General features: G+C 34.5%; 3 protein-coding genes across 3 annotated transcripts in view; 2 read left to right on the top strand and 1 right to left on the bottom strand.

Moving 5' to 3' along the window:
• The first annotated feature begins 4,865 nt into the window (after positions 1 to 4,865).
• LOC132547334 (protein YAE1 homolog) lies at positions 4,866 to 7,628 on the top strand. Its single transcript, XM_060211100.1, has 3 exons — positions 4,866 to 5,021; positions 5,500 to 5,621; positions 6,817 to 7,628. Exons 1-3 carry the CDS (start codon positions 4,926 to 4,928, stop codon positions 7,343 to 7,345), a joined length of 747 nt encoding a protein of 248 aa, XP_060067083.1. The 5' UTR covers positions 4,866 to 4,925; the 3' UTR covers positions 7,346 to 7,628.
• A 2,077-nt stretch (positions 7,629 to 9,705) lies between these two features.
• Positions 9,706 to 19,546, bottom strand: LOC132547299 (nucleolar MIF4G domain-containing protein 1-like). Its single transcript, XM_060211067.1, has 14 exons — positions 19,325 to 19,546; positions 18,172 to 18,303; positions 17,503 to 17,644; positions 16,755 to 16,847; positions 15,856 to 16,465; positions 15,400 to 15,599; positions 14,141 to 14,265; positions 13,225 to 13,318; positions 12,784 to 13,014; positions 12,322 to 12,447; positions 11,660 to 11,802; positions 11,205 to 11,369; positions 10,543 to 10,674; positions 9,706 to 10,032 (listed from the first exon to the last, which is right to left on the bottom strand). The coding sequence occupies exons 1-14, from the start codon at positions 19,532 to 19,534 to the stop codon at positions 9,751 to 9,753; spliced, it is 2,685 nt and encodes an 894-aa protein (XP_060067050.1). The 5' UTR covers positions 19,535 to 19,546; the 3' UTR covers positions 9,706 to 9,750.
• Positions 19,547 to 23,290: 3,744 nt separating this feature from the next.
• LOC132547320 (ankyrin and armadillo repeat-containing protein-like) overlaps positions 23,291 to 27,878 on the top strand; it is a 35,621-nt gene continuing 31,033 nt past the window's right edge. Inside the window, exons 1-2 of the mRNA XM_060211085.1 lie at positions 23,291 to 23,897; positions 24,387 to 24,821. Of these exons, the coding sequence (XP_060067068.1) occupies positions 23,291 to 23,897; positions 24,387 to 24,821 (1,042 nt within the window). The remainder of the gene's footprint in view (positions 23,898 to 24,386; positions 24,822 to 27,878) is intronic.

A 27,878-nucleotide genomic window follows, 5' to 3' on the forward strand; every position in this document is an offset into this window, starting at 1 on the left:
TGTTATGCAGTTTGCTTGCTTGTCCGAAACAGCGACTGTCGCATCGTCCACAACTGTTAGCCCAACTGGATCACCGTCCATGTTAGAAAAATGTTTGAAGTTTATATCAGCATCAAATAGTTTAAGCTTTTTATTTTCTTTATCTAGCACCACTACCCGGTCATCAGGTAAAGTCACGATTCTTTGTATTTCGATCAATCTATTCTTTCTATCCCCTGGAATTCTGGAGGAGACGCTTTTTATATACGTTGCCCCAAGTATTACATCAGACGATTCAGGAGTCGGTGGTGGTGCCGAACTGGCGGTTTTAATGTCCCATGTCGACTGGTTAAGAAGGTAAATTACATGGTGAACTTCTTTGAACTTCGTGGATTTGTGATGGTTGTAACAATTCTCGCAAAATAAATCCCTACACAAAACACACACCGCAACACCGTCCGGACACTTACACGGATCACAGGTTTTCACAACTTCTATTGTCGTCGAATTCTCGTCGGGAGGCAGTGCCAGTTGCAAATGATCATGTGGCTGGTGACGTAAAGAACAGCTCGGGCAAAAGAACTCTCGGCAATCCAGACAGAAGGTTTCTGCACGCTGAAAATCTCCCTTGCAGCTGTCGCATGTTGTATACTGAGTAGACGACGGCAACATAGAAGGAGATGATCCCATGTTAACAAATCTGTGAAAACATCAGCAAGTATAAATACTGGCTTTGGTTTGGATGATACAAGTACCTCATTATCTCAGTATGGTATAGAATTGAGTGAAAAAGTCTATTTTTTTTACCATATATTGTGAACTGAATGGAGGACATTCATAACTTTACAAAAAGTTCAAGTCTAAGCTGTATGGTGCTAAGGCGAAGTTTATTTTGATACATGGTAAACAGGGAGGAATACGAATACATACAATAACACCATAAAATTATCGTCAGATTTGTTCAACTACCGGTCACTAATACTGATTCATCATCTCGAAGATTGTAGTTTCTTTACATCAGAATTTTGAATTCCTTCAATACCAACTTCAAGATACTTTCATCTGTATTGGCACGATAGCATCTGATCATGAGCGACAGGTTTAAGCAACTATGGCATAAAATTAATGCAAACTTGGCTGATATGATAATGGCATTGTCTCAACTCCGTCGTGAATAAGGAAATCAAAAAGTTGTATATTAAAATAAAATTAGCTATTCTGGCTACAAAATTAATCAATGTTTCTCATGCGGTAAGCAACAATTTTAAAACACTTTGGAAGCTCCGAAAAAAACCCCATGAAATGTATTGAATTCAATTTACCATATTGCTTATTGATTGATATGTCATTGAGCTAATGCATGTGTGCCTTTGATACTGTTCGTAGTTTTTTTCAGTTGACAATGGCAGAGACATCTGATATAATACTCAAATGACTAGCAATACATAGGAAGGGTTCCAATTTTGGCCATTCTGAGGTCTCTACGTAGAAAGCCTTATTTAGTTCTGCAGGAAGATTCTTCAATGTCAGCAAGATAAAGTATAATATTCAAAACCTCAGATTTTGTGTATGCATATAGATGATTTGGGTGTCAAAGTGATGTGCTGTTAAATGTGAACTTGCATCCTAAAATCTTACAAACTAAATTCTGAAGTAGACTCTTCTACAGCATCCTCTTACCTCGATCTTTTCCTACAACGAAACCATGAAGGATATGTTCCCAACAATCTGTAAGACAAACGTGATAATTTTAATCTTTCTATTCCAATTTTTTCATGTCTAGATAGCAACATCCATATATCGCTAACGTATGGTGTTTACATATCGCTAACGTATGGTGTTTACATATCGCTAACGTATGGTGTTTACATATCGCTAACGTTTGGTGTTTACATATCGAAGTTGACTCGATACTCAATTGTTTTTTTTTTTCCAGTTCCAAGATTTTCGTGGAAGATGTCGGCAACTGATAAACAAGGGATAAAGTTTGATGAAGATTATATGAATGTTGTTATTTTACTACATAACAGGGTGTTGTTGTTTTACTACATAACAGAATGTTGTTGTTTTACTACATAACAGAATATTGTTGTTTTACTACATAACAGAATGCTGTTATCTTATTACACATCTAACTGTTGTAACTTTATACGTGACCCCCACCACTTATCCATGTTGTTGTGTTAAGACATATCTGAACCTACACCAATTGTTTTAGTTACATATCATTTAATTGACATTAAATTCACACACCGGACTGCTGTTTCCTACTTACCTTAGTGTGGTTTTATACTGGCTAGTATTCTTAGCTAACTGTCCAGCTTCTTAACCGTCAAAAATATTACAGCAACATATCTTCTTTTATATAATGTTACGTTGATAAGATTCCTAGTGAAGAATCTATCAATGATCCGTCTTCTTACGTATACAACATGTTACTTCTGTGGTAATTAAATTAATGTATTTTGTACTGAGCATAGCAATATCGACCCCTTCAACAAACTATGAATGTCTTTTGTATGTATTAAACACAAATATTATACACTGTAAGCGGGACCTGTGTACACAACTAACCAACCAAAACAACTCTAGTTCAACGTTGCCATTCCCAATCGTTTATAATGACCAAGATTCAAAGGAGGCCGATCAACCGTATAACTGGTACACACATGCATATCAGGACGAGGATATCATTGTAGTTCCATCTATGAAGGACAATGTCTAAAGCAAAAATGTGTTTAAAAAGCTAACAATATATTAATAAAATCCAATATATGAGTATTATTCTCATATCCCAGGGATCATGTGAGGGAAATCTAATATGATCTCTCCGATTCATCTACAGTACTGATATGTCAGTGTAGCAGCACAGTATAGGGGAGACAAACTGCGGTTAGATGTATCATTAATTTATGTGAATGAGACATTTCAGAAAGTCTTAACGAAGAAATTGATTTCATACGTTTTTTCGTGTTGATATGTTATTTTTAGTTTCGCAGACCAAACTACGGTACAGTATTGTCCGGAATGCTAAACTCACCTTGTTTTAATAATGTGTAAGAAAATAACCCAAGCTATCAGTTAATTCCGTTCATTTCAACAGAATTCTTTATCAATTTCCTGACATACCAATTTTGCAATGACCTAGTTTTAGTGTGGACAATTCTAATGCATTTTTCATCCGTTTCGATATAATTTGTGCATTTTACGTCATATTCTTCGGTGAAACTTGATAAACGAATAATTATCTCTTTCCTCTGTTTAATTTAACACAAACTCTAGCTCGCTGCGCTTTTCCGGCATTTTATCCACTTAAAATTTACCGGGACTTTACCCGTCATTAACTAAAATAATACATTTATCAATCAACGTAAACGCTTCATAGCGAAATAAACTTGTACGGGGATTAGCACAGGAATAACTAAATAAACAGGTGTTCCGGCAGGGTAAGCAGAAACCGAAATTTTAAGGATGTTAGTGCCATGTCAACGCTATGAATATATATTTGCGTGTTTATTGGTCAATAATTACCTTTTGATGCAGAAATCGGTGTTGAGGAGTGGAAAGGTTAGTTACGACAAAATACACGCTTTGTAACTTCAAAATGTCAGCAGATGTAATAGGTAAATACATCAATGCCCATATTTGAGCACTATCATTGATAATAGACGTACAAGCCACCAAATCGACAAGGAGCGTGCTTTCAAAACTGTCGAGTGTCATACTAGAAAATCTTAGGCAAAGCATGTTCATTTTTTTCCAAGCATTTTCCGAAAATTATTGGGGGATATCTTCAAATAAATGTTTCTAAAAGAAATAGACATACATTATACCTCAGAATATACGCCATCTCATAAACTGAAAGAACGGTCTCATAATTTGGAGTATGAATGTCATGGTAATGTCTAATAACTCTGCTATTTCCTCGTGTCTTTAATAGTTTTTTGATGAGTGTAAATGTATGCTGGTAATCAATAAAACGTGTGATCGGAAGCCTACCGGAAAAAGAAATATCCAGGGTCGAATCTCTAACGGGAAAAATGGCATCATTTAATTTCTTGTTTTTAACATCTTTGTAACAACATATCTAGACTCTGGGTGGTGGATAGTGAGAAATTCTTCTGAATATTGTACTTGTACATATCCGTTGGATCAATGGACCAAATCCCACAAAATAACATAAACAACATCCAAAATTGTTAACAAATTGTATACTCTCGGGACTTCATTGTTTCCATACAGTTCAGTTTTGGAGAATGACTATGATATAGCTACATTTAGATACTGGCATCACAATAGTGTTTAATACGCTCTCGGTGTCCCTCTCCCATATGGTGAGTATTCTTTGTAGTATTTTTGGTAATGATTGAAAACCACAACTTTATTGAATCAAATATTGCCATATCCCGATGACTCTACATTTCTAAGAAGGATTATATGCGAGATTCAACATGATTTAATGGCCTTTTCCTTAACTTAGACAGAGATGTATCTATCACGTCTCTGATTTAGACCAGGAATAGCGTTGTAGCTAATTTTACTTCTCCTCCAAATATTCACAAAATTACAGCCATTTCAGAAAGTTACATAATGTACCACTGAAATGATTTTCTGATAATCTCAACATTATTATTAATCTTGACTACGTCAATTTATTAGACATCAAAACACTGGCATGCTTTTCAGCATGTCAACTCAACAAGAATGATTCCTTCAGAATAAAAAAAGGTCTCTACCAACAGAATGTAACGCATCGCTTTAGTTTTGTAGTTTCCTCCGCAAACACATAATTTATCACGTGACTTTGGTTATGGCATAAAAGTCACGTGACTTGTAATCGTTCAAAATGGCCGCTGTGTTGTGAAATAACCAGGCAGTATTAACACGTGTAATACACAGTCGATACATCCCTATACATTGCTGTGGATTTTTCAGTACATTGAAACATGGAAGCACCAGACGACGATATTTTCGATGAAAATGCCACTGAGGTGATGATTGGATCAAGAGATTGGAAGAAAATGGAATCGAGTTTAACTAAGGTGCGGTACATGTATCACATCAAATAAAAATTGTAGCTTGTCCGTATATTCTGTAGTTGTTTTGTTAAGGTATGCCATGGTCTTGTTTCTATGTAAAATTGTATTGGTATCAATATCCGGCATCCCCCTATCCCGGCAACACAACGCTGTCTGTGCCACTACATTAAATTTGCAAGTGTGTCTAGTTGAGCGAATTGACTGAACATTTCTGTCTCTAAATTGATAATTTAATGGCAATATTCACTTTTAATATGCTGTATTAGTATTAGATTATCATTTTATAGATTTTTTTCTGTCTATTTAACAACTTGCTTGATCGTGGTGTTATAATACCTTTCACAAGTTAATAAATTTATGACATTTGACGTCATGTAAAAATTGCTGCAGTAAATCTAATCTGATTATATGATATCTATAAACATTGCATGGATGTAAAGGAAATTTCAGCTGTGATTATGAATTCAAATTTGTATTTCAGCTTGGTTACCGAGATGGAATAGCAGAAGGCCAAGAAATTAATGTCCAGGAGGGTTTTAACCAAGGTTACAAAGCTGCAGCATCACTAGTTTTCAGTATTGCTGTACTACGAGGGGAAATAAGGTATACCTAAGTATTATACAGCTGCAACATTGCTGGTTTTTGGTATGGGTGTGTTACATTTCAATGCCTCTGCTAGGAACTGAAGCCTCGACCCCTGGCTTACTAGTCTGAAGCTCAACCAATTAAGCTGAAGAGAAGTTCTCTCTAGTCGAGGGTATAGTGCTAGTTTTTAGTATAACAGTACGTATACGCCAAGGGGAAATAAATGTAATAATGTTGCAGTGTTGCTGGTTGTCAGTATAGCAGTATTCCAAAGGGAAATGATGTATAATTAAATGTTCTAATGCTGCATTGTTGCAGAGTTTCAAGAAAGGTTTATTGCAGGGAGATATAAGGTATGATTAAGTGTTACAAAGTTGCAGCATCACCCATGGCTAGTTTCAGTGTGGGTGTATTGTGGGTAGAAATAAGTAATTGTTAAACAGCTGTGCATCATTACTGCTGCAATGAGAAAAAGGCATGAGTGAGATAAAGCTGTAGCATTGCTAGATTTTACTTGCCCACCATCTGATATTCAGATTGCTGTACATCCGTAATCTGTTGTCAGTCCATACATAAACGATTTTTGTTAGCGCTATTTCTTGAGAAGTACTTGATGAACCTTTCTCAAATTTCAGGTGTAGGTTCTTCTTGGCCCCTAGTTTTACCATTTGAATTCGGGACTGATAGAAAAAACAATGTGGCTTCCAGGCAGCCATTTTGGATTTGGCAGTTAAAGATTATTATTGCTATTTCTGCAAAGATCTGTTCATTTCTTATCATTAAGAGCAAAACCAGAGAAGAGAAAAGGGGGGAAAATATCCAACTTTCAAAGAAAAAATAAAGATTAAACAATAGTTGGCACCAAGATCTCTCTGGGATCTTTCGGTATAGCTGTATTGCAAGGAGTATAACTGTCTTGAGAGGAGAAGTGAGGTAGAAGTGATAACTGCTGCCGTGTCACTGGTTTTCAGTAAAGCTGCAGAGAGCAATAACTTTCCTCTTATCTGCTTGTTTGGCAATTCATTAGTAAATTATCATATATTATTAAATCTGTGTGCTAGTGACTTAACCTGGTATTTATCATTTTTAGAGTTTTACATAGAGTTAAATTAGTTATGGAAGTTGAAGATATTATTGTATAAGATAGTCTTTAATTTACAATTCTAGTTCATCATTATTCTACTGATCTTTTCTATTACATTCTTCATTGCAGTGCAATACTGTCAATGAAACACATTCAGAAGACAGATATGGACAAATCTATGGAAGCTGAACTGGAGAAGCTCCTACAGGAAGTTCGTGACTTAGAGCAGAGTTGCATGAAAACAAGCATGGAGGCTCAGGTACAACAAGCTAAACAAAATAGTCAGTATGAGGCCCTATGTGGCACAGAGGTCAACAGCGTCACAGAGACACAAAGTGACACAGAGCTCAACAGTGGGGTCTCAGAGACACAAAACGAAACTGAGGTCAATAGGGTCACAGTGGCCCACAGTGACACAGAGGACAACAGGGTCACAGAGGTCAAGGAAGACTCTAGCCAAAAGGGCAATTGTGGAGATTGTAAATGTAATAAGGAGGCTTCTCTTGATCAAGAATGTGGTCAGAATTATAATGTCCAGAGTCATTTAGTACAATCGGACATTCATGGACAGTTGTCAGCTTCCTTACTGGATACAAAAACTATGTTAGAAAAGTTATATGGACGTCTGAAGGACGTCATGGAATCACAAGTGAAATGAATTTCTGATATTTAAGCTGTGTCCATGCTTATCTAAATTTAGGTAAGGTATCATACCTTCAGACAGTAACATTGACAAATATTGGTGTGCTGCAATGTACTGTTGGTAAAAGACGAAATGTAATTCAGCAAACTAAGACAAAATACAGAGGAATGTTATATGGAGTATGTGTACTTTTAAATGTCATACTTTCCAAGCATTTTTATTTCCGCCAATCAACTGTTACATAATGTAAATGTATATAAATATAAATACATCACAAGCCTAACTTTAAAGGGAAAATATTTGTCATGTGATTTAAAAAAATATAAATAATAATAAAAAAATGTTGTCTTTGCAAAAAAGCATTTTTTTTTCAAATAATGGTGAATTTGACCCAAAATGATGGAAATGATGAAAACACATATTTCAACTTGAACTTAATAGTCAAAAATTTCTTTAGCAAATATGTAACTGATTGTAGACGTTGATACAGTGTAACTGTCTGTAGATGTCCATGATATAGTGTAACTGATTGTAGACGTCCATGATCCAGCGAAACTGACTGTAGATGTCCATGATATAGTGTAACTGATTGTAGACGTCCATGATCCAGCGAAACTGACTGTAGATGTCCATGATATAGTGTAACTGATTGTAGACGTCCATGATCCAGCGAAACTGACTGTAGATGTCCATGATACAGCGAAACTGACTGTAGATGTCCATGATACAGTGTAACTGTCTGTAGACGTCCATGATATAGTGTAACTGATTGTAGACGTCCATGATACAGTGTAACTGTCTGTAGATGTCCATGATATAGTGTAACTGATTGTAGACGTCCATGATACAGTGTAACTGTCTGTAGATGTCCATGATATAGTGTAACTGATTGTAGACGTCCATGATACAGTGTAACTGTCTGTAGATGTCCATGATATAGTGTAACTGATTGTAGATGTCCATGATATAGTGTAACTGATTGTAGACGTCCATGATATAGTGTAACTGATTGTAGACGTCCATGATATAGTGTAACTGATTGTAGACGTCCATGATATAGTGTAACTGATTGTAGACGTCCATGATATAGTGTAACTGATTGTAGACGTCCATGATATAGTGTAACTGTCTGTAGATGTCCATGATATAGTGTAACTGATTGTAGACGTCCATGATATAGTGTAACTGATTGTAGACGTCCATGATCCAGCGTAACTGACTATAAATATCCATGATACAGTGTAACTGACTGAAGATGACCATGATACAGTGTAACTGTCTGTAGATGTCCATGATACAGTGTAACTGACTATAGATGTCCATGATACAGTGTAACTGACTGAAGATGACCATGATACAGTGTAACTGTCTGTAGATGTCCATGATACAGTGTAACTGACTATAGATGTCCGTGATACAGTGTAACTGACTGTAGATGTCCATGATACAGTGTAACTGACTATAGATGTCCATGATACAGTGTAACTGACTGTAGATGTCCATGATCCAGTGTAAATGACAATAGATGTCCATTATACAGTGTAATTGACTGTAAATATCCATGATACAGTGTAACGGTCTGTAGATGTCCGTGATACAGTGTAACTGTCTGTAGATGTCCATGATATAGTGTAAATGACTGTAAATGTCCATGATACAGTGTAATCTTGTCATTTTCTTCTTTTTTGATTACTAGTATATGGCAATATCTCCTTTGAACTAAATCATAACATAAATGTGTTACAAATTCATCATTCCCATAACTATTTCAATAAGATAATTTCCTAAGGAATGACACTAGCAGAAATAAAGGGACTTGTCTGATATTGGAATGATTACGAACATGTTCAATGGAATATTCAACTTGTATTAGTATTATTTCATGTCTGTTTGAGAACTTCAAGTATATAGTATACACACACCACATGCTAAAAGTTTGTTTTTCTTTCACTTGTGCATTACAGATTTGATTCTGATGTTTAGATTAAGCACTTAGAATACCAAAGATCTACTCTAGTATTCTATACTGTATGTATGGATGGATATCAAACAGGTTCTATTGATGGCTTTAGATAAATGAAGAAAGATATCAGATTGTGTAAAGTGTCAAGGTCATGTAATATACTGAAGGCTGTATACGTCTAATGGAAGATAACAGTACTTCTATGAACTTAACCTCTGATGTCTGAAAATACTTGTAAATCATGTTTACTGACGAGGACAATCTAGATACAGATGAACAATGTATAAAATATGTATAGGTCTGCACTGAATAACTTAAGAAGAGCCATTTTTAACTTGGCCCTAAATATCCACATACTTTACATGTATCATCATTCTTAATGTGTCTGAATATCAAGAACAAGCAAGTCCAATTTTCAGAAAATAAACATCCTTTAATATTGATATATACACAATTTTCATAACAACATTTTTGATTGGCTAGATGATAATGCTCTGTCAGCTAAAGAAACTCGCTCTTTCAATAATGCCTGGTCCTTTACTTCTGAAGAACTTTTCTTCAAAAGGAAATGTTGCATAAACAATTTGAGTCCTTCGTGTAACATGTGCAGTTTGTTGAGAGGTGCAATCCGCATAAAACATGCTTCAGTCACATGATCAGGGTAATCCAATAGGAGCCCTCGTAACACTTGCTTCATGAAACGAACCATGATTTTGTCCAAGCCTCCAAATTCTACAACCTGTAATTGCATGAAGTGTCATCAATATTTTGTCTCATATTTTTAGTAGACAAAATATAACAATGAAGCCAATGTAACAAATATGATGTTATAAAATTAGTTATCAATATTTCAAATATTTAAATTTATGTCAACAGACAACTGAACAAGATTGGACACTAACAAAGAGGTTACATATACTCTGTGTTATCTTAAGGGAAATCCATTAACATAGGATTGATAGAATATTGAGGAACATGAAGGAGATGAATCCCCAGCTGTTCAACATGAAAATGCATTTTTTTTGTATCTGATAACTTAAGGATCTTCTCCAAGCACTTGTACTACAACATGCCCCATTAATAAATTACGTTCATTAATCTGTCTTAAAGAATTTTCCAGGAGAACTTGAGGTTTTGGAAAAAAGTCTAGAGACAAGTTATTTCCCCTTGAGATGTATCAATAAATAAGTATATTGTTGTGACATTACAAACCTGCCATGTTTTAACAAACTAGTAATGAGATACTTGCCTTGAACAATGAGAGAGACACAGCCTTGGTAGCCAAGAGATGTAACACAGTCCGTGCAAGGTTGTCACGGTTACACTCTGACAGGTTACTCATTTCCTTAAACTTGTCCCACATTGTGAACTGGAATGTCATCTGAATAAAATGATATCGACATTAGATGTTTCCTCACAATATGTAAAGGATCTTTTGTAAGTGTCACTGTTAAATGGAATTTATTAAACAAGTTCAATAATGGGATACATTGTGAGCAAGTGATATATCAAATGATGTACCAAGTATAATAAATTCAATATTACATAGACACATGCAAGATTCTATTCATCATATAACTAACTCTTCTGACTGAAGACTGACTAATTTCTACTGGAATGGTACTGTTTTCACTTGTGAGGCAATCATGTGATATCATGTGCTACTTATTTATAATATCAATAGTGTTATTTCATGTGTGTTACTATATTTATAACATGACACACCAGGCCAGGTGAAGGACATTTTACTAGGATATTCCATCTCAAATCCAACTCCTTTCTCAAATCCCAATGTTTTTTTTTCATTGAAAAAATCCTTAAGCTTGAAAATTTGAAACCAGATAACTGTTATACACAGGAATAGAATTGGTCGGAACACAAGTCTCTCAGATAGGAACTTGCAAACAATACCTGAAACCTGCGGTCATATTCACAGAACTTTTGTAGTAGGTAGGCATAGAATGGGTTAAATGATTTCTCTTGCTGGCAGCAGTCCAGGATAACATTGATTATTTCCCTTTCCTGTTGATGTTTCAGTCCGAGTCTTAACAGTCTCTCAAATGCATCTAAATAATCCTGTAATATCAAGACGTACTGTTATTCTTTGCTGCTTCGGGAAGCATCTCCTGAAACTGTTGAACTTTTATCCACACAGAGATGTCAATGTATGTACTTGATGATTTTTTTGCTGCACATACTGTCCATAAGTATAAATCATTGCCATTTAGCGTTAAGTAACCTTGTCTAGTTAAAAAGCTATATAAAAGGAAATTCTACAAATGAGCACCTCAATTGTCTCAACTAGAGAAATATAATGTGTATCACTACCAAATATTTAGCTGTATGTTTATATTTAAGTCTACTACCTCACTGGACATGATGGTGCAGAAAATGTTACGACGGATATCGGTGTTCATCCTCTGTTTCCGTGCCAACTCTAGGATCTTACTGCTGCTATTCTTGGCGATATCTAATGACTGGTTATTGTCTGTGGTCTTAGCAGCCTCCTCTGTAAAGGGAAGCAATCCATGATGTAAAACCAAATCATGCAATTCTTTATTTAAACAAATTAAGTAAGTGTTCACATACATGAAGATATACAACTAAATATGTTTAGAAATTCTTGAGATATCTTGTAAACAAGTCTTATATCACAAGAGGTAAAGTGCAACTTTTAACCTTTTAACCTTGACTGGTGGTTGATCGATGACCTAAAAATAAATCCAGTGCAGATCAAACTTGTGTTGCTATGGTGTTGATATGAAAATATGTGAAGGGTTTCATCAGATATTTTGTACACTGTTACAAGCTTGTGTGACGATTACGGTGACTACCAAAATCTGAATAGTTGAACTTGCTGGTGTAATACTACAATATAAATAAATCTGTTAAGGGACTTATCTTGTACACAAGCTTTTATTTCAATCATCACCAAACTCCTACCAAGTGTAGATCTGCACGGTTTGATGTATGTGAACTGAATCTTTTGAGGAACTTGCATGTTTCTTGCTTCAATTATGTGACTCACCTGTACCCAATTGTTGTTGGTCTCGTCCAGTCCAAGCTGACCCCACCACCCACCATCGTCCTTTAGTACCTGCCTGGAGAAGATCTTGCAGACTGATGCGCAGCTGCCCCACTCCAAGGCCTTGACCTAGAAATCAACAAGATCACATCAATTAATTTCATTCAATATAAACATGTTAATAAAAACATACATATACAAAAAAAGAATAATTGTCAGTTGTGTTCATTGACACTGAGAAAATTGAATTCCATAAAAACATCAAAGCCATTTATGAGAAACACGATATAGTATACAAATAAAACATTTAAAACTTTACTACATTTCAATCACCAAATTGATGTGTTTGTCTGTCCTCCTAGTCAAGGATGAAAACATCAAACACTTCACAGAAAATTCATTGTCATCTTTAATGTTGATGCATGATGAAGAAAAAATGGCAGTATTGTGATCCATAGGCCATACCTCGTAGATAAACTCGTGTTTGTTTCTTGAGCTGTTCAAAATGGTCTGGATCATAGTTTGGGATTTTCCTCATGTTGTTGTTTTTAATGGCTAACAGTGTGTCTAACATGAAGCGAACACGAGTCTGCTCCTCAAAGTGACTAGTGTCAACATCTTTTGCCTTTGTCTGAATGTCCTGGATGACCTGTTTCAGCAATACCGGGTCATCCTTTCTCAAGCTGAAGCCTACATCTGAAACAGTCACTCATTTCAGTTAATCTAAATACCAACAAGACATCCAAACAAAACAGGCTATTGAAAGTATTCTTGTTCAGTCATGTTTGAAAATAGACAAAAAGAAAAGTGGCTGCCAATAGTGTAATGTACATATCATTTCATGGTACATCGTCCTATATTTACACCAATCATTCCATATGGATCGTTCATGAGGTTTTCACTTACTCTTTAACAGAAGAAGCAACAGTTCAATATCCTTCTCCTGAAAGGCTTCCACAAACTTCTTGATCAAATCCATTATGAGTATATTGTGTATGATCTGTTCAGAAAGGTAAAACAAGTACATTTCATTAAGAAATTGACATACATACAATAATGTACAACTGAAAGGAAATGATGAAGTTGGAGGTCAATATAGAGCTACATAACAGATTTTAATTCAATTAAATCTAATCTATTGATCAAAAGTCTTTAATCTTTGTACCTCTTATAAGTCACATCATCATTGAATAGCAGAGCTTCTGAAATACCTCTATCCTCTATGTATGTATATCTGACTTGACAATGAAATTAAGACATATTTAGACTTTGAGTGGTTAATAATATAAGATTTATGTCCCTTCTCACAATTCCACAATTGTATAAGGTACATAATTACGTAGCTTGTTGTAAGGATTCCATTTGCTCAAAAACATGGCTGTAGTTACAAATGTATTCCACAACTAGCTTCAATCTGAGGGTTACATCAAAATTTCAGTATGAACTTATAACAATGAGTTTAGAGCATGATATATTGGACACTTTCATTTACAATTCATTACAATGTGAAGCCATACAGGTAGCAGACATTTCTAATTTTAATATCATACTCTTAAGGATTGTATAAGGTTGTAAAAGTTGGATGCATTTGAAAAAAAGATTACTTGAAAAATATGAGATTTTGATTTTCCTACAAGCTTTGTAAAAACTCAAGCTGTGAACCATTGAATAAAGCAATAATTATTTTACTTTGAATCTATGGAGGTAGATTTTTTGTTATATGAACTCACTTTAAAGTTACAGAGGAAGGAGACACTCATTGATATTAACTCACTTTACAGATAAAGTACAAGAGATATTTTTTGTAATAATATTAACTCACTTTAAAGTTATAGAGGTAGGAGAATAGCAGCACCATGTTGTCCACTTCCTTACCCTCACCATACTTTTCTGATTGATTACAGGAAGATGAGAACCTCTCTGCCAGTGTCTGAGTGAATGTTGCACCTGACGATTAATATAAAACTATTCATTCATCGAGTTAGTGAAAGTGGTTAAAGTTTGACTTCTTCCTGAATATCATAGTATCAAACAACTTTCATGGACTTTATCACTGCAATATTGGTTGATAGAGAATAAAAAAGGAAATCTGACATTCCAGAGCAGGACTTTCTATTATGAGAACAAAAAACATCTCTACTTCTTGATTAGCGATGATATCATTTTGTATATGCAGCACAAATCAAACCAACAGATAACCTGAAGGATTATGACCATCTGTTTGAAGTTTCATTTTCTGTCTTTGTCTCTACTGTGATTGAGACCAAGACAAAATTTATATTGTGGATAGATTGTCAGAACACTCGAGACTAACCATCAGACTGAGCAATAGATTTTAAAGATTGAGTATAGAAATCAATCATTCTAATTTCAACACATGTAAATAGATGACCTTACATAAGTATCGTTGTTATATGGAACTGATTCAACAAGTTTAATAATCTGGTATGTCATGAGATTGTTGGCAAGTCACATCAAATTACATTTGTTTTCAAGGAAACTAATAAATTCCATATTACATCAGCATGAGTGTAAGATTCTATTCATCATAAATAACTATTTCTGAAAGATAAGCAAAATCTTTAAAATTTAAATTTCATTTATGTCATCGATATGTGACTTATTTATGAAGTCACAATAATGTTATTGCACATGTCTTACAATATAAATTACATGGCTGTATGACAACGGGCTGCTTATGTGATAAAATACTGAATAATGCCAACATTGTTCATCATAGATACATTCATATTCAATTGAATTCAACTTTATTAGCACAATAATAACTACAAGTTATGACCAACACAAACAGCATAGAAATACAAATTAAAGTTAACAAATGTTAAGCCAAATCATACTAAATCGAACTGGTTCTAGACCTGTATTCCTCAGCTCTAATGACTTTTAAATAACAGATAGTGATTTACATTGTGTCTAATAATTACTTTAATATAATACTTAGACATTTTTCTTACTCTCAGTTCCATTGTGATATACTTGTATCCTTATTCAAACAAGTTTCCGACTTGTTTGACATGTTATACTGTACACAACACCTGGTAAGATATCTCCTTCACCTACCCACTTCCATGCCCACATTGCCATGGAGAATCGCTAACAGCATCATTAGCTCCATGGCCAGCCTCTCTGGTGTGATAACAACAGAGACACAGGCATCCAAGATGATTCCAGCCAGTGTTTCATTCATTTCTGCTCTGCTGTTAGTGCGATACATCTCTTCAATCTGAGTACTGATGGGATTGATGTTGGCCTGACTAACCCTGGTGAAACCAAAGACAAATGAGTTCAGGATAGAAACTGATAATGACCATATATTCATTCTATCCTCAACTACTAGCTACCATTCACTGGCTCATTCCTGGCTTTTGGAAAGTATCTGTACTAGAGTACATTGAGATAAGTGATTTTGACTTAGATTTTTTTAAGTCCTGTAGAATGGGGACCAAAACTTTTACTTTGGCATTCAATATCAATAAGAGAATAATGCCTCAAGTCTACAAAATGATTTAAAAGTACCTGTTAACGAGACCCTTAAGTTGTTTCCGTAGCCTGTCTAGTCGTAGCTTGTGTTTTTCATCATTTCCTGCCATGGCAAGGCGCTTTCCTGGAGGTATGTATGTCCCACTGACAGCTGAAGTTTGTACAACATTGCCTTGTGCATCTCGTAAACGGCCATATATATCTTCCTTCAACTCTTGCATTTCCTTGAGACTGGTATCCTCCTCCTCCTCCTCAACATCCTCCTCATCGTCTTCCTCTTCACTTCCAAAACTGTCATCACTAAAATCAAGATTCTCACTGCTGTCCATCCCAGAAGTTTCAGAGTGAGATTTCTTTGCAGTAACACTTTCTGGGAACTTAACATGTTTCTGTTTCACAGTTGCTATGGATTTCTCACTAGACTTTAGAATTGACTTAATATCAGATGGCATTGATGAAGTCTGCTCTACTTCAAAGATTTTTTCATTTTCTTCATTTTCAAGTTCATCTTCATCCATTTCATCTCCTTCACTGAATTCTTCCTCATTCTCATAATCTTCATCCTCATCATTTTCATCCTCATCTTCATTTTCCATATCTGCCTCCAATCTTGCTTTCTTTTTCTTATGTTTTAACCAATTCAGATCTATAAGATACAGACAATAAAACAGACCGCATTGAAACTTCAGTCAAATTGTTTCATTCCTTTAGTGGTTTATCAAAGTAAGTAAAGGCTTATATGTCTATTGTATACAGATAATCCATTTCACCGAAACTGAATCATTTTCAAATATATCATAATATTATTCAACAAAGGAAATGTTTATAGTAATATCAATATAGACACATACAAAACTCAAAAGATTGACAGTTAATATTAGACAATACAACTGCCAACAATAATTAAACCTCATTACAGATTAAATTGTCAATACCTGCATCCTCCAGGTCATCTTGGTCACTGTCTGAGTCCATGTCATCTTTGAAATCTTGCTTCAGTTTGTCTCCATCTACTGCATCTAGAATAACTAATTACAAGTTAAGAATTATAACAACTTAGTTTTTACCATAAGCACCATAGATATAACAATGGAGGAAATAACAAAGAGATATAAGATATCAGGCAAAACAGTTTCAATTTGTCCTAACAGGATGTGTATAACAACTGTTTGTAATATGATCACCACTTTGTATTTTACAGACTTTGAAAATTGTGTGGTCTTTGACCTTTAACCTTGACCAATGCCACTAAATTCCAATATGGAGTTGAACTTGATAGTTTGTTGTTAACCTGTGAATAAGATGTGAAATTGTTCAACGGCTCATGAGATATCTTGTACACAAGTTTTTCTTATTTCAGAAATTGTCAAGGATGACATTTGACCTTTAAGCTTGAGTGATAACCACTAAAATCTAATAAGGTATAAACCTTGGTTAGGTGATGCTATGTTATACCTTGAGGTTTCTCATCACCATACGTTTTACCTGATTCAGGTGTAACACAGAGAAATGTTTCAGAAATACTTTCTCAAGGTGGTGATTTAAGTTTGAAATATTGCAATAGATTTTTATCAAAATTAAAAATGCTAATATCACTGACAAACTTCTTAAAACCCTGTTTTATCTGTAATAACACATTACCTAATACCAAATAAAACCTAAATCATAAAAAATGTAGGATACAGTCAAGTCCATCAGAGAGAAATGATTGTGGAAGTGTCTTCCTCTTCCGTTTGTTTAGGTGAAGCTGTTTCTCTAGCTGTTTCAACATGCGTTCTTCCTGTCGTATCTCCTGTTCCATGTTCTTCTTCCTTATCTCTGCTATCTACCAATAACAATTTTGGGATATTTTGCTATTAAAAACAGTAGGTTTCATACTAGATTGCTGTTTTAGCACCAAGAACAAGGTCAAATTTTATTGTAAATTATTCATTGCTACACTTTGAGAGCTGCAAATATATTGTTAGTATATGATTTTAAAGTTAGAAAAAAAAATAACTATAAAGAACATAAAGAAAAAGGAATGATTCAATGTGTAAAATCTTAATATAGACAGGGTTTGGAAATGATACAATTTGTAAAATTTTAATATAGACTGAGTTTGGAAATAACACAATTTGTAAAATTTTAATATAGACAGAATCTGGAAATGACACAATTTATAAAATCTTAATATAGACAGGGTTTGGAAATAACACAATTTGTAAAATTTTAATATAGAAAGAATCTGGAAATAACACAATTTGTAAAATTTTAATATAGAAAGAATCTGGAAATGACACAATTTGTAAAATCTTAATATAGAAAGAATCTGGAAATGACATAATTTGTAAACGACAGCTGTGATGTTACCTTTTCCTTCTCATCCTTCTTTTTTTCTTTGGCTTTTTTCTTCCTTTGCTTGATTTTTTCTTTGATTTCTTTCTGTTTCTTTTCTTTTTCAACTGTCTTTTCCATTCTTGCTTTTGTCTCTAATGTAGGCATCTTAACAGAATGATAGAAACTTTGTGAAGTATAATTAAATCCATTACATACAGATATTGTACAGACACTTTTAAAGTCAATATTTTCATAATGATAAATAAATTAAACATACCAACTACTTATCCTGTGACTTGATCTCACTTTCTGCAGTTGGAGTCGAAGCTCTACCACTACCAACCTTACTCTCTAGTTTCAGTTGACAGTCTACCATAACCAACTGTATCTGGAACCCCTACTACTACAAATTGTACTTTTCTAAATTCCCACCCTACTACTACCTATTGTACATTCATACTCTCTTGGTGTATGCCTTACCACCATATACCAACTGCACTCTCATGATAGACACTCTGTCACTACTATCTAGGCCTACATTCACTACGTTATGCCCTACTACTGTTGCCATGTACCTGTATGTACTCTCAAGGCTCAAAGTTCATGTAACAGACTTAAGTCTGTTTTAAAATTTCATTAAACAGACTTAAGTCAGTTTCATAATCCCATGGCCTAATGGATGCTCTATCACTACCAATGGTATTCACAACTTAAACACTTTTTTCATATTGACACTTCTGTTTTACAGCCTCTAATTATATGATAATTCCGAAAATTCATTATTTTTTTAAAGCATGACTTAAGGTTCTTGTACAATTATGATATGGTAAAAGCTTTAGTTGAAATAAATGATGAACTACAAATGCTTGTCATTACATCAACACGAGAAAACATCTAGAAAGAAAACACATAACGAACATAGAATTTGTACATATAATCAAATATTCCACATCAACTTTGTAGTGACTTATGGCCATGCTATTCGATAGACCACTTGCACTCAGCTCAATGGTGAAAAATATAGATACCTCCCGTTTTTTAACGGTGTATAAACGGAACGTTAATTATTAGCTCGGACTTGGCTTTATCCGTACTAATGGTGGACATCTATCGAATATGTTAAATTTTTTATTGTAAAAGCATATTTTCATTACTTATTTTCCGATACTGTCAAGTGTGATCTTACTGGCTTGTGTTGGTTAAAAGCAAGCCTCCTGGCCTTTTTAAGCTGTTTCATCTCCTTTCGTTTTTGCTTTCTTCCTTTGGTTTTTTTCCCTTGTGAATATCCATGCCGCTCTGATCGTTTGGCTTCACCACCAAACAATTCGGTTATTTCAGTTCTAAAACGCTTTAAGTTTTGGGGGTCCTTCCTAAACACTTTCCGTTTCAGTCCCATGACTAAAGCCAAACAAAACTAAACAAGATCACTCGTGTTAAACTATAACCATGGGCGCAGCCATTACATAAAAGAATTCTAAGAAGGGAAACAATTCGATCAATAGACCCGACGAGTGACGGAAAGTGCCGAATAGCAAAATGTTTATTGTGAATTGTGCGGAGCAAGATACCGCCTGCTTAAAAACAATAAATAAATGCGTCACAGATAACAAAAATCAATCAAGCTCACTGAATTTCGAATTGACTAAAAAATACACTTGGTAGGAACTGTCTCAGAATTTCTTTCCTAGCCAGTTTAAGACGGAACTCAGGATAGCATTCCGGACAAATATGAGTTCAGTATCAAAGTTAAAACAGATTGTTCAGGGAAAACATGCACGACGAAGTTTTAACGAATGAAATAACAACATTTCATCGGACAGACTCGATTTTTTAAAAATAATTATAAAAGATAACGCAAGGTAGGGATAATTTCATGCACGTAGGTGTAAGTGTGTTTTCAGGAAAACCATGATTGCACAAATCAGGGACGTATATAACTGATATCTACGTCCCGGCACAAATATATTATAGGAAATGACTATATTATATATCATAGATATCTGCAATATCATAAAAACTTCCCTAAATATCCACTAATTTGTAGTGCATTATAAGTGGATGCTAGTGAACATTAAAGTGTGTTTCCAATGGCGACCACATTATATTTTGACTAACAATGTTGAAAAATGTCAAGACTTCTTCGGAACTATTTTATGAAAGTCACATGAATCAGTGTGGTACAATCAATCTAAATGATATTTTATGACTACTTTTTTATAATCACTTGTGTTCATACTCCATATCGTGTTTTGGGTGTCCTTTAAAGCCCATCCGTTACTCAAGTAACTGAACAGATCCTGTCCCCGGCGTCACACGCACTATCATTAAAGTGTAAGAAATAATGATGTTACATAATATTAATGTGAATGTCACTATTCATCCAATGTATTTCACAATACTTCAATTTTATAACTTGAGAAAATAAATCAATGATAATAACGGGGGAAGAGTGGGGAGAGCGATGGCTGTTGCCGGAAAGCTTGGCGGCCATCGATTTCACTTGTTCATATTTATTGCTTCCTTTTCATGATAGTAATTACAGGTCAAACAATGGCGGTATGACAGGGGAAGGTCGATGAAGATATGGAACGGACGAGTACTTTTGTTTGCTATCATAATCTCCATGGGAATTTGTGTTACAATGCTTGTTAGTATGTTCGGAGGATTCGTTGATTTACTAACGTGTTTCTCGTTCGTTCCATCCATTATTGCATTTGGCCTTACAAAATGAAGAAACATATCATTTACAACATAGGCGTATACAAACATATAGAGAATAAGATGTACGTATATTTTGATACAACCGCTTAACTTAATATTTCTTGATCGAATAGCTCCATATATATATATATCCAGATATAACATTTTTTGCATTGCGTTCAAGATTAAAGCGTTATTAGTCCATATTATAGAATCGTCCAGACCTTGGATAACTAGTAGGTACATAATGGCGAGAGACCAGAATAAAAGTAACGCGAGGTTAGTCTCATCAATGTATATACAACAATGCATGTGTAGTATAACAAAGAACTGAGCTGACTATTGCCGACAATTTGTCTGAGGAAATAATGCTACATTTTGTAGTACAACTATTTCATGCATGATCACGGATTTACCATAAATTGAATAGGTGTTCAAATTCATATTCTAAACAATAAACTTCAAACTTATCATCTAACAACCGTTAAACCCGAGTCACGAAAACAAACAAAAATAAACTATGCTCTATAACATTGTTTGCCTGATCATACTTTTGAACTTTTTTTTTTTAAATACTAAGAGTACCAAGTACATTATTGGTGAGAACTATGTCAGCATGTTTATTTCGCGTGTCTATTGTCTTCTTCATTTATACCGACAATGGACGACAAACATAAAACAATAAAGATTTAAACGATAATATGTCCGGTCTTTCAACAGCGAACCGCGGCGGACTCGTGTCGATTGATCTAGCAGGTGTGAATCAGATAAGTGAGCAAGCTGAACTTTGACACGAGCACGGCTTCCATTGATACCAATTCAGCCAATCACAATCGTCGTTACATATTACATTTGTTGACCAAACAGGTGCCCCATGGCCGTCGTCGTGTGTAGTCTTGCTGTGTTTTGTGTTGTTATAATACCGTAGTGTGAGGTATCACCATCAGACATTTGTTCAGGAATTTGACACAGGCTCCTAGTTGTAGACAAAACTCTGTCGCAAAGATGGTGAGTATTTTTTAAATCATATATTAAAAAATTATGACAACGTTCGAAAAGGAGAGTCGGTAACTTAGGACGCGAGCAATGGTCTCGATTTCCATGTTTACTTACACCTGATCTGGTCAATGTTTTGAGTAGGACCTTGTCGTTTGCCGCTAATTCTCCTTAAATATTGAATTGTTTTCGCCTTGTTTTAATGGTCGCATAATCAGTATAGCCGCATGCTCTGTGTTACTTTTTTCGGCAAGGCACGTGTTTCGATATATATTTTCCGTAGTTATAATAATGCAGCACATTTTTTTTTATGAAATTCAACAAATCAGATAGGTTTATATGTACAGTTCTGTATAAACATATATATCATGTATCCAGTATAAGTACTATTATCATATCATTAGTCATTATTGTGATTATGTCTTATCTAATATTATATTTATTGTATTAAACTCATATCCATTTTCTATTCTTCAAAATGTCATCCCACAATCTAATCTTGTATTTATCACACTATTTGTATCACTAATTTCCTCTAGTAATGGATCAAATTTGCCTCCAATTCGAACCCCCCCCCCCCAAAAAAAAAAAAAAAAAAATCCAGTATGAAAAATAAATAAAGTAATAAGTAGATAAACAAATAAATAAATAAAAATGAAATGAGTACCTCATGTATTGAAATAGGAACATACAATACAGTCTTTTTATGTCTTGATTATGCAAAGACAAGATTTTATGAAATCTGAATTATAAACAAATGGAATTCCATTTATTTGTTCACAGGACATTTATATACATGAACATCAGATCTTTACCTATTGCACATGCAAACTAAGGACAGGTGCACTTTTCACCTAATATACAATCTATAAGATCATCATAACATATAACCAAGAGATCCTGGTCAATGTAGAAAATATGCTCCTTTTCATGTCTAACTTTCTGACATTGAAGGCATTAGACAAAATTTGGCTGTTAACCAAATTTTCAATACAATGTATAGAAAAGAGAAATGCTTTGGTATATATAGGTGTTGAATGAATCAATTGGATTTATTTGATCTCTTTAATGGGTTTTTTCTAACAATTGTTGACCTTTATGCGTTGTACTAGTCATGCCTCAATCAGAATTATGGTAAACTCCATCATATGATTGATAGACAGATGAGCACAATCTAAAGTAAACAATAAAAACATTTGTGATGAAGATCCACCTGTAATTACAGAATGTTTCCAGCAGGAAACATACTTTTGGTATAAAGCCACCTTCAAGTATATGAATGTCAGAAGGAATGCCAAAAAGTATTTTATCTTTGATATATATAGTAGTTTGATATTTTCTATTGCATTAATTTCTTATTCTTTATAATCTTTTAAACTTTTTAAGTCTTTATTTTTTGTAGGTTATTGACAAGCTTTCAGGATGATGATATTTTAGGAACATTAACTGGACAGATATGTCTATGACATCAGGGACACCCCAGCCCCCAGAACCGGGGGCACCCGACGACAGTTTTAATCAAGGGGTTAGTGTTGCAGGCCGAAGTGCTGCAACTTACTTTGAACGCTTCGGACATTACGAGTGCCAAGAACTGCTAGGATGGCAACAGTCACATTGGATGTTGTCAACAGATGAGTTCAAACATCCAACAGACCCTCCTATGGGGATGATCAGCCAACTGAATCCTGGGAATTCCAACAGTTGTCTAGTGTTGATTCCGGCTGAGGAGTCGGACACACTGCCTCTCGACTACAGAGAGGTACACCAGATCATACAGGAACTGACATTTGGAATATTTGTATTGAACCAGACTCCTAACATTTGTCTGGAGGCAAACTATGACCTGAGTACTTCCTGTCAGATCCCGCCTGCATACATTGACACGAGAATAGGTCAGATACTTGTAAATGTGGACTATATGATGAAAAGCCTTTGGCATGGTGCTTATTTTCCAAAGGATAAACGAACAAAGTTCTCGGAAAGTTGGAGAAGGAATCTTGACATTGATCCAAATGGAAAAGTTGAGAGAATGAAACCACTTCTTCCGGAGTTCTCTGGGGCTGGTAAGATTTTATAATGTGATGATAAATGTCTAAAGCAATGCTAAAAATAGACATATGTCTGATTAAATGGTGATTAACAAATCTGGACTGCTCTTCTTACCTTGGTGTTGCCATGGTCATCAAAAAACCTGGTAATGTTCATTTGGTTGATAGATGGCAGTTGTATAGTACAACTTTAGATATTGTGGAAACTGTTTAACATGGTGTTATGTTTGATAAGTTTATGGACTAAATTGAAAATGAAAGTCATATCTGATTCAATATAGTCCTTTTTTTTATCATGTTTTATGAAATTTGCGTACTTAACAAGTTGTACAGTGTCAGTCAGATGAACTGGGGGCATCATATTGGTAGCTTCAGTGTTGAATAAAATGATATACATATTATGTAAGTAGGATCAGTAGCAAGTAGGATGTTTGGTTGAGAAATAGAAATCAGTTGAGATGTTCGTTCATGTTTAAATATTAATGTTTTTTGTAAAATTTTCAGGAATGCTGGATATAACAAAAGATCCAGATTATGCAAATGTGTATGATGACCTCCCTCAAGAACCTCCAAATGACCCAGAGATGAACGAGGAACGTAAATTCTTCATGAGTTTCGTCGAAGATTTAAGTATGCAAATGACATTTTTTCAAAAGCATGTGCAGCAATACAAAGATATGTATGTGGCTGAATCAGACTGGTTAGTGTCGAGTGTAGTGAAGGTTTTAGACGACCGCATCAACCATATTGGTTATGAGAGGATCAACACAAGACTTCAAATGCATGAACAGATAATTAAAGAAAAGCTCGGAAATAAGGCAGAAGTTCGCAGGAATCTCTATATGTTAAAACTCATCAGCTTCCTCACACCATTTCTGATCGGAATGAGGAAGAGAATGAAAATCCCAGACATGAGTCGACTCCTTCCCAATCTCTCCAGTAAGTATAGATAGAATATTATGGGTTTTATATCTATGTGTCAGTATCGCCACTAGGAAAAAATCAGAGTTTCTGACACATGTCTTACTTGAAAAATGAAGATGACTTTTAAAATGAAATTAAAAATCTTTATTCCTAGAAATATGTTTACCTGTGTGCATAAAAGAGTATACCAGGTACTTGAGAGTTGGGACATAGAAAATATAGTGTGACAGTAAACCATGCATGTTAACTTGCAAACCTTTAAAACTAACAAAATCAGATGTTGATGTGTTAAACAGAAGTATTTCACAATTGTATTGATCTAAAATATTTATTATTCATTAATTTCTTTGAAAATCTGTGGCAGTATTTTAAAATGAATTTACTTGTAATGACAATTTAAGCACATATTGAGGAAGTATATCACCAGTCGGGTATGCAGGCTTTGAAGTAATTCGCTTTGATGTATGCAGCATACCAGTCCTGCATGATAGCACTTAAAGGGCACCCACTGATATATGCAGAGTTGTAAATATTGTCTCCAGTCATGCTAACTGACATGTCTGCAAGAAGCTTAATATCTATCGTAAAAACATGTACATTTAGGTTATGAAAATTTGCAGTCAGGAAGACTTCTATGTTTGTTAATAGCTGTTATTTTCAGGTTATAGATTGAATGGATCTTAACTTCAAGGATCTTTTCATGAAAATGGTCAAAAATATTCAGAACTGGTCAAGTAAATTGAAATACTGGTATTTTAATATCTTTGCTTAAGTACATTATCTGTCACAACTGAGATGAAAACCTTGAAACCAGATTGCAGTTTGTACATATGATGTATAGTGAACCTTTGATGTAAATTACTCGTAAGAGTAACAGATATTTTTTTCTGAATAAAACATAACATTCTGAGATAATTAAAGATGTAACTAAGTGCACGGGGAAGTAAAATACTCTTTAATGTTAGTTTAACAATCTTGCTGGATACTACTATTAAATAAATTGCCTCATGTCCTGCAATATACAGACTTCAGGCCCTTTGTTCACTTTGGTACATCAGGTTGTTTGTTCCTGAACCATAATAACTTTATTGTTAACATTCACAAAATATCTTTCTTTTGGTAGCAAAAATTGGAAACAGAAAGACAAATTTCAGGTCATTTACCTTGTTGATAAATAGAGTTATGTTAAATAAACATTAATGCTGTTTGATGTATAAACTAGGGAAATGTAAATATTTAAGGAAGAATGAAACCTAATCCCATAATTAAAAGACGTTCTGTTGAATTTTCATTAATTATTGTACCATAATTGACCATGGAACAATAAATATGGCCAAAAGTTAATAGACATGCTAGCTCACTGTAATGAGTGTATTGATTTCCCCACTGTGTGTGACCAATCATGTTGGTAGTCTCCCGGTGTATATCGACGTTCCAGGTGGGTTTGTTATACTGATGAGTTTTGCGTGGAACTCCTGTATGATTGTTATTGGATCATGAATGTAGCATTTTCTTATCACGCCTCCGTCCATATCACTTTCTGGGTCTGATATCGATTATATTAACTTGTAGTATGGGTACTTTATTGTGTGATACACAATGTCGCTATTGAAATATTTATTAGGAATACATAATGCTGTATTTGCCAGTGAGAATGTGCTGTTGATGGGTGTACAACTTTATGTGATATAATCGTTAAAAGTCAATCATTCCATATTAGAGTTGATACCAGCAAGACAGCATGTTTAGGAGTTTAATTAATATGTCACAAAATACATATGTAAAATTAAATAAAAATGGTGCATGTGTAAATTCTGTGAAGGATTTAGGAAAGTATCTTGTCCCAACTCTTTTGGCTTTATGCATGTCTCTTAAGGGACCTTCATTTACCAGCATACTTATCCTAATCTATAAGGAAATAGGACCAAAAATGACAAGGTCCCTGATTCCCTTAGAAGGAGTCCCCAGCTCCAATGTGGTCTCTTGGTATCCTAAAGCTTTGTTAGGAAGGACACAAAGGGCTCTGTCTGGTGACGTTTTTATTTTTTATGCGAATACCTGTCTACTAGATGTCAGTGTTCCTATCATCTGAAGCTGGTAAAAAAATCTGAGATCTCTGACTTTTGAATGATACATAAAATGGAAATATTTTCTAAGGTTAGTTCTCCCTGGTTACACTAAAACCTATGTAAATGATAGGGGTATTAACTGGTCAGCCAGTTGTCAGTTTAATATTACTGGGCAGGGTAGTCTATACCCAGTCTAGTTTATGATACTTCAGTGTGATGGCACTATTAACATGCTCGTGACTGGCTCTGTTATCAGTGAACACCGTCTTCAAATGATCTTAGCTTTTATGAAGACATAAACGCCAAACAAAACTGCAACCTTCAGTGTTATAATGGTACCAAGGTTTTCTTATGTGTTGACATTGACAATTACTAGATCTCGGAGAAGTACTCACATTATATTTACCCTAGCAGTATACCAGACATAAAGTAGGATATATGTATGTGACACTAAGGCTTACAGTCCTGTTAATTTCCTAATGTATTCTGTATATTATATACACATCGGAGTTTAAAGTTTGCTAATTTGTCTTTTTGTTACTTCAATATCAGTGTTTCTAAAGTTTGAAAATAAATACCAAGATGTGAAGTAGCTTTATTGTAGGTCCTTATGACACAGATATAAATTATATGTGTCATACAGAGACTTTAGATATTAATGATCAGGGATAGTCAGACATTTAATGGAATGTTTTTCAAATTACTGATTTCTTTATTTATTACTTTATAGTATGGGTATCATTTCCCTTAATAGTCTTTGTTTTGATGCCAACAAATTCCTACAACTTCTGTTGATCTTTTTGAAGTGCATTGTTTTGCTTTGTTGGTATTGAGTGATTTGTTGGACTCGGTATTATACTTTACTTACTAATTTATTCCTCTCAAATCTAAAGGCCACTTTGTAAGAACAAGACGTTTAAAGTTTTAAAAGGATTGAGTATGTATAAAAAAGAGTGAAAGCATGCTATGTATTAACATCACACTTCAGGTATACATGGTTAGA

This window comes from Ylistrum balloti, unplaced genomic scaffold, assembly GCF_031769215.1.
Source record: "Ylistrum balloti isolate Yb309-2 unplaced genomic scaffold, AGI_CSIRO_Ybal_v1 Utg369946, whole genome shotgun sequence".
NCBI classification, from domain to species: domain Eukaryota; kingdom Metazoa; phylum Mollusca; class Bivalvia; order Pectinida; family Pectinidae; genus Ylistrum; species Ylistrum balloti.

Coding starts and splice junctions, on each gene's coding strand:
- LOC132547334 (XM_060211100.1), top strand. CDS start 4,926: ATGGAAGCACCAGACGACGATATTTTCGATGAAAATGCCACTGAGGTG. Junction 5,022..5,499: donor TGGAATCGAGTTTAACTAAG/GTGCGGTACATG, acceptor TTTGTATTTCAG/CTTGGTTACCGAGATGGAAT. Junction 5,622..6,816: donor GTACTACGAGGGGAAATAAG/GTATACCTAAGT, acceptor TCTTCATTGCAG/TGCAATACTGTCAATGAAAC.
- LOC132547299 (XM_060211067.1), bottom strand. CDS start 19,534: ATGGGACTGAAACGGAAAGTGTTTAGGAAGGACCCCCAAAACTTAAAG. Junction 13,015..13,224: donor GTTGCTTCTTCTGTTAAAGA/GTAAGTGAAAAC, acceptor TGACTGTTTCAG/ATGTAGGCTTCAGCTTGAGA. Junction 12,448..12,783: donor AACACGAGTTTATCTACGAG/GTATGGCCTATG, acceptor GTTGATTTCTAG/GTCAAGGCCTTGGAGTGGGG.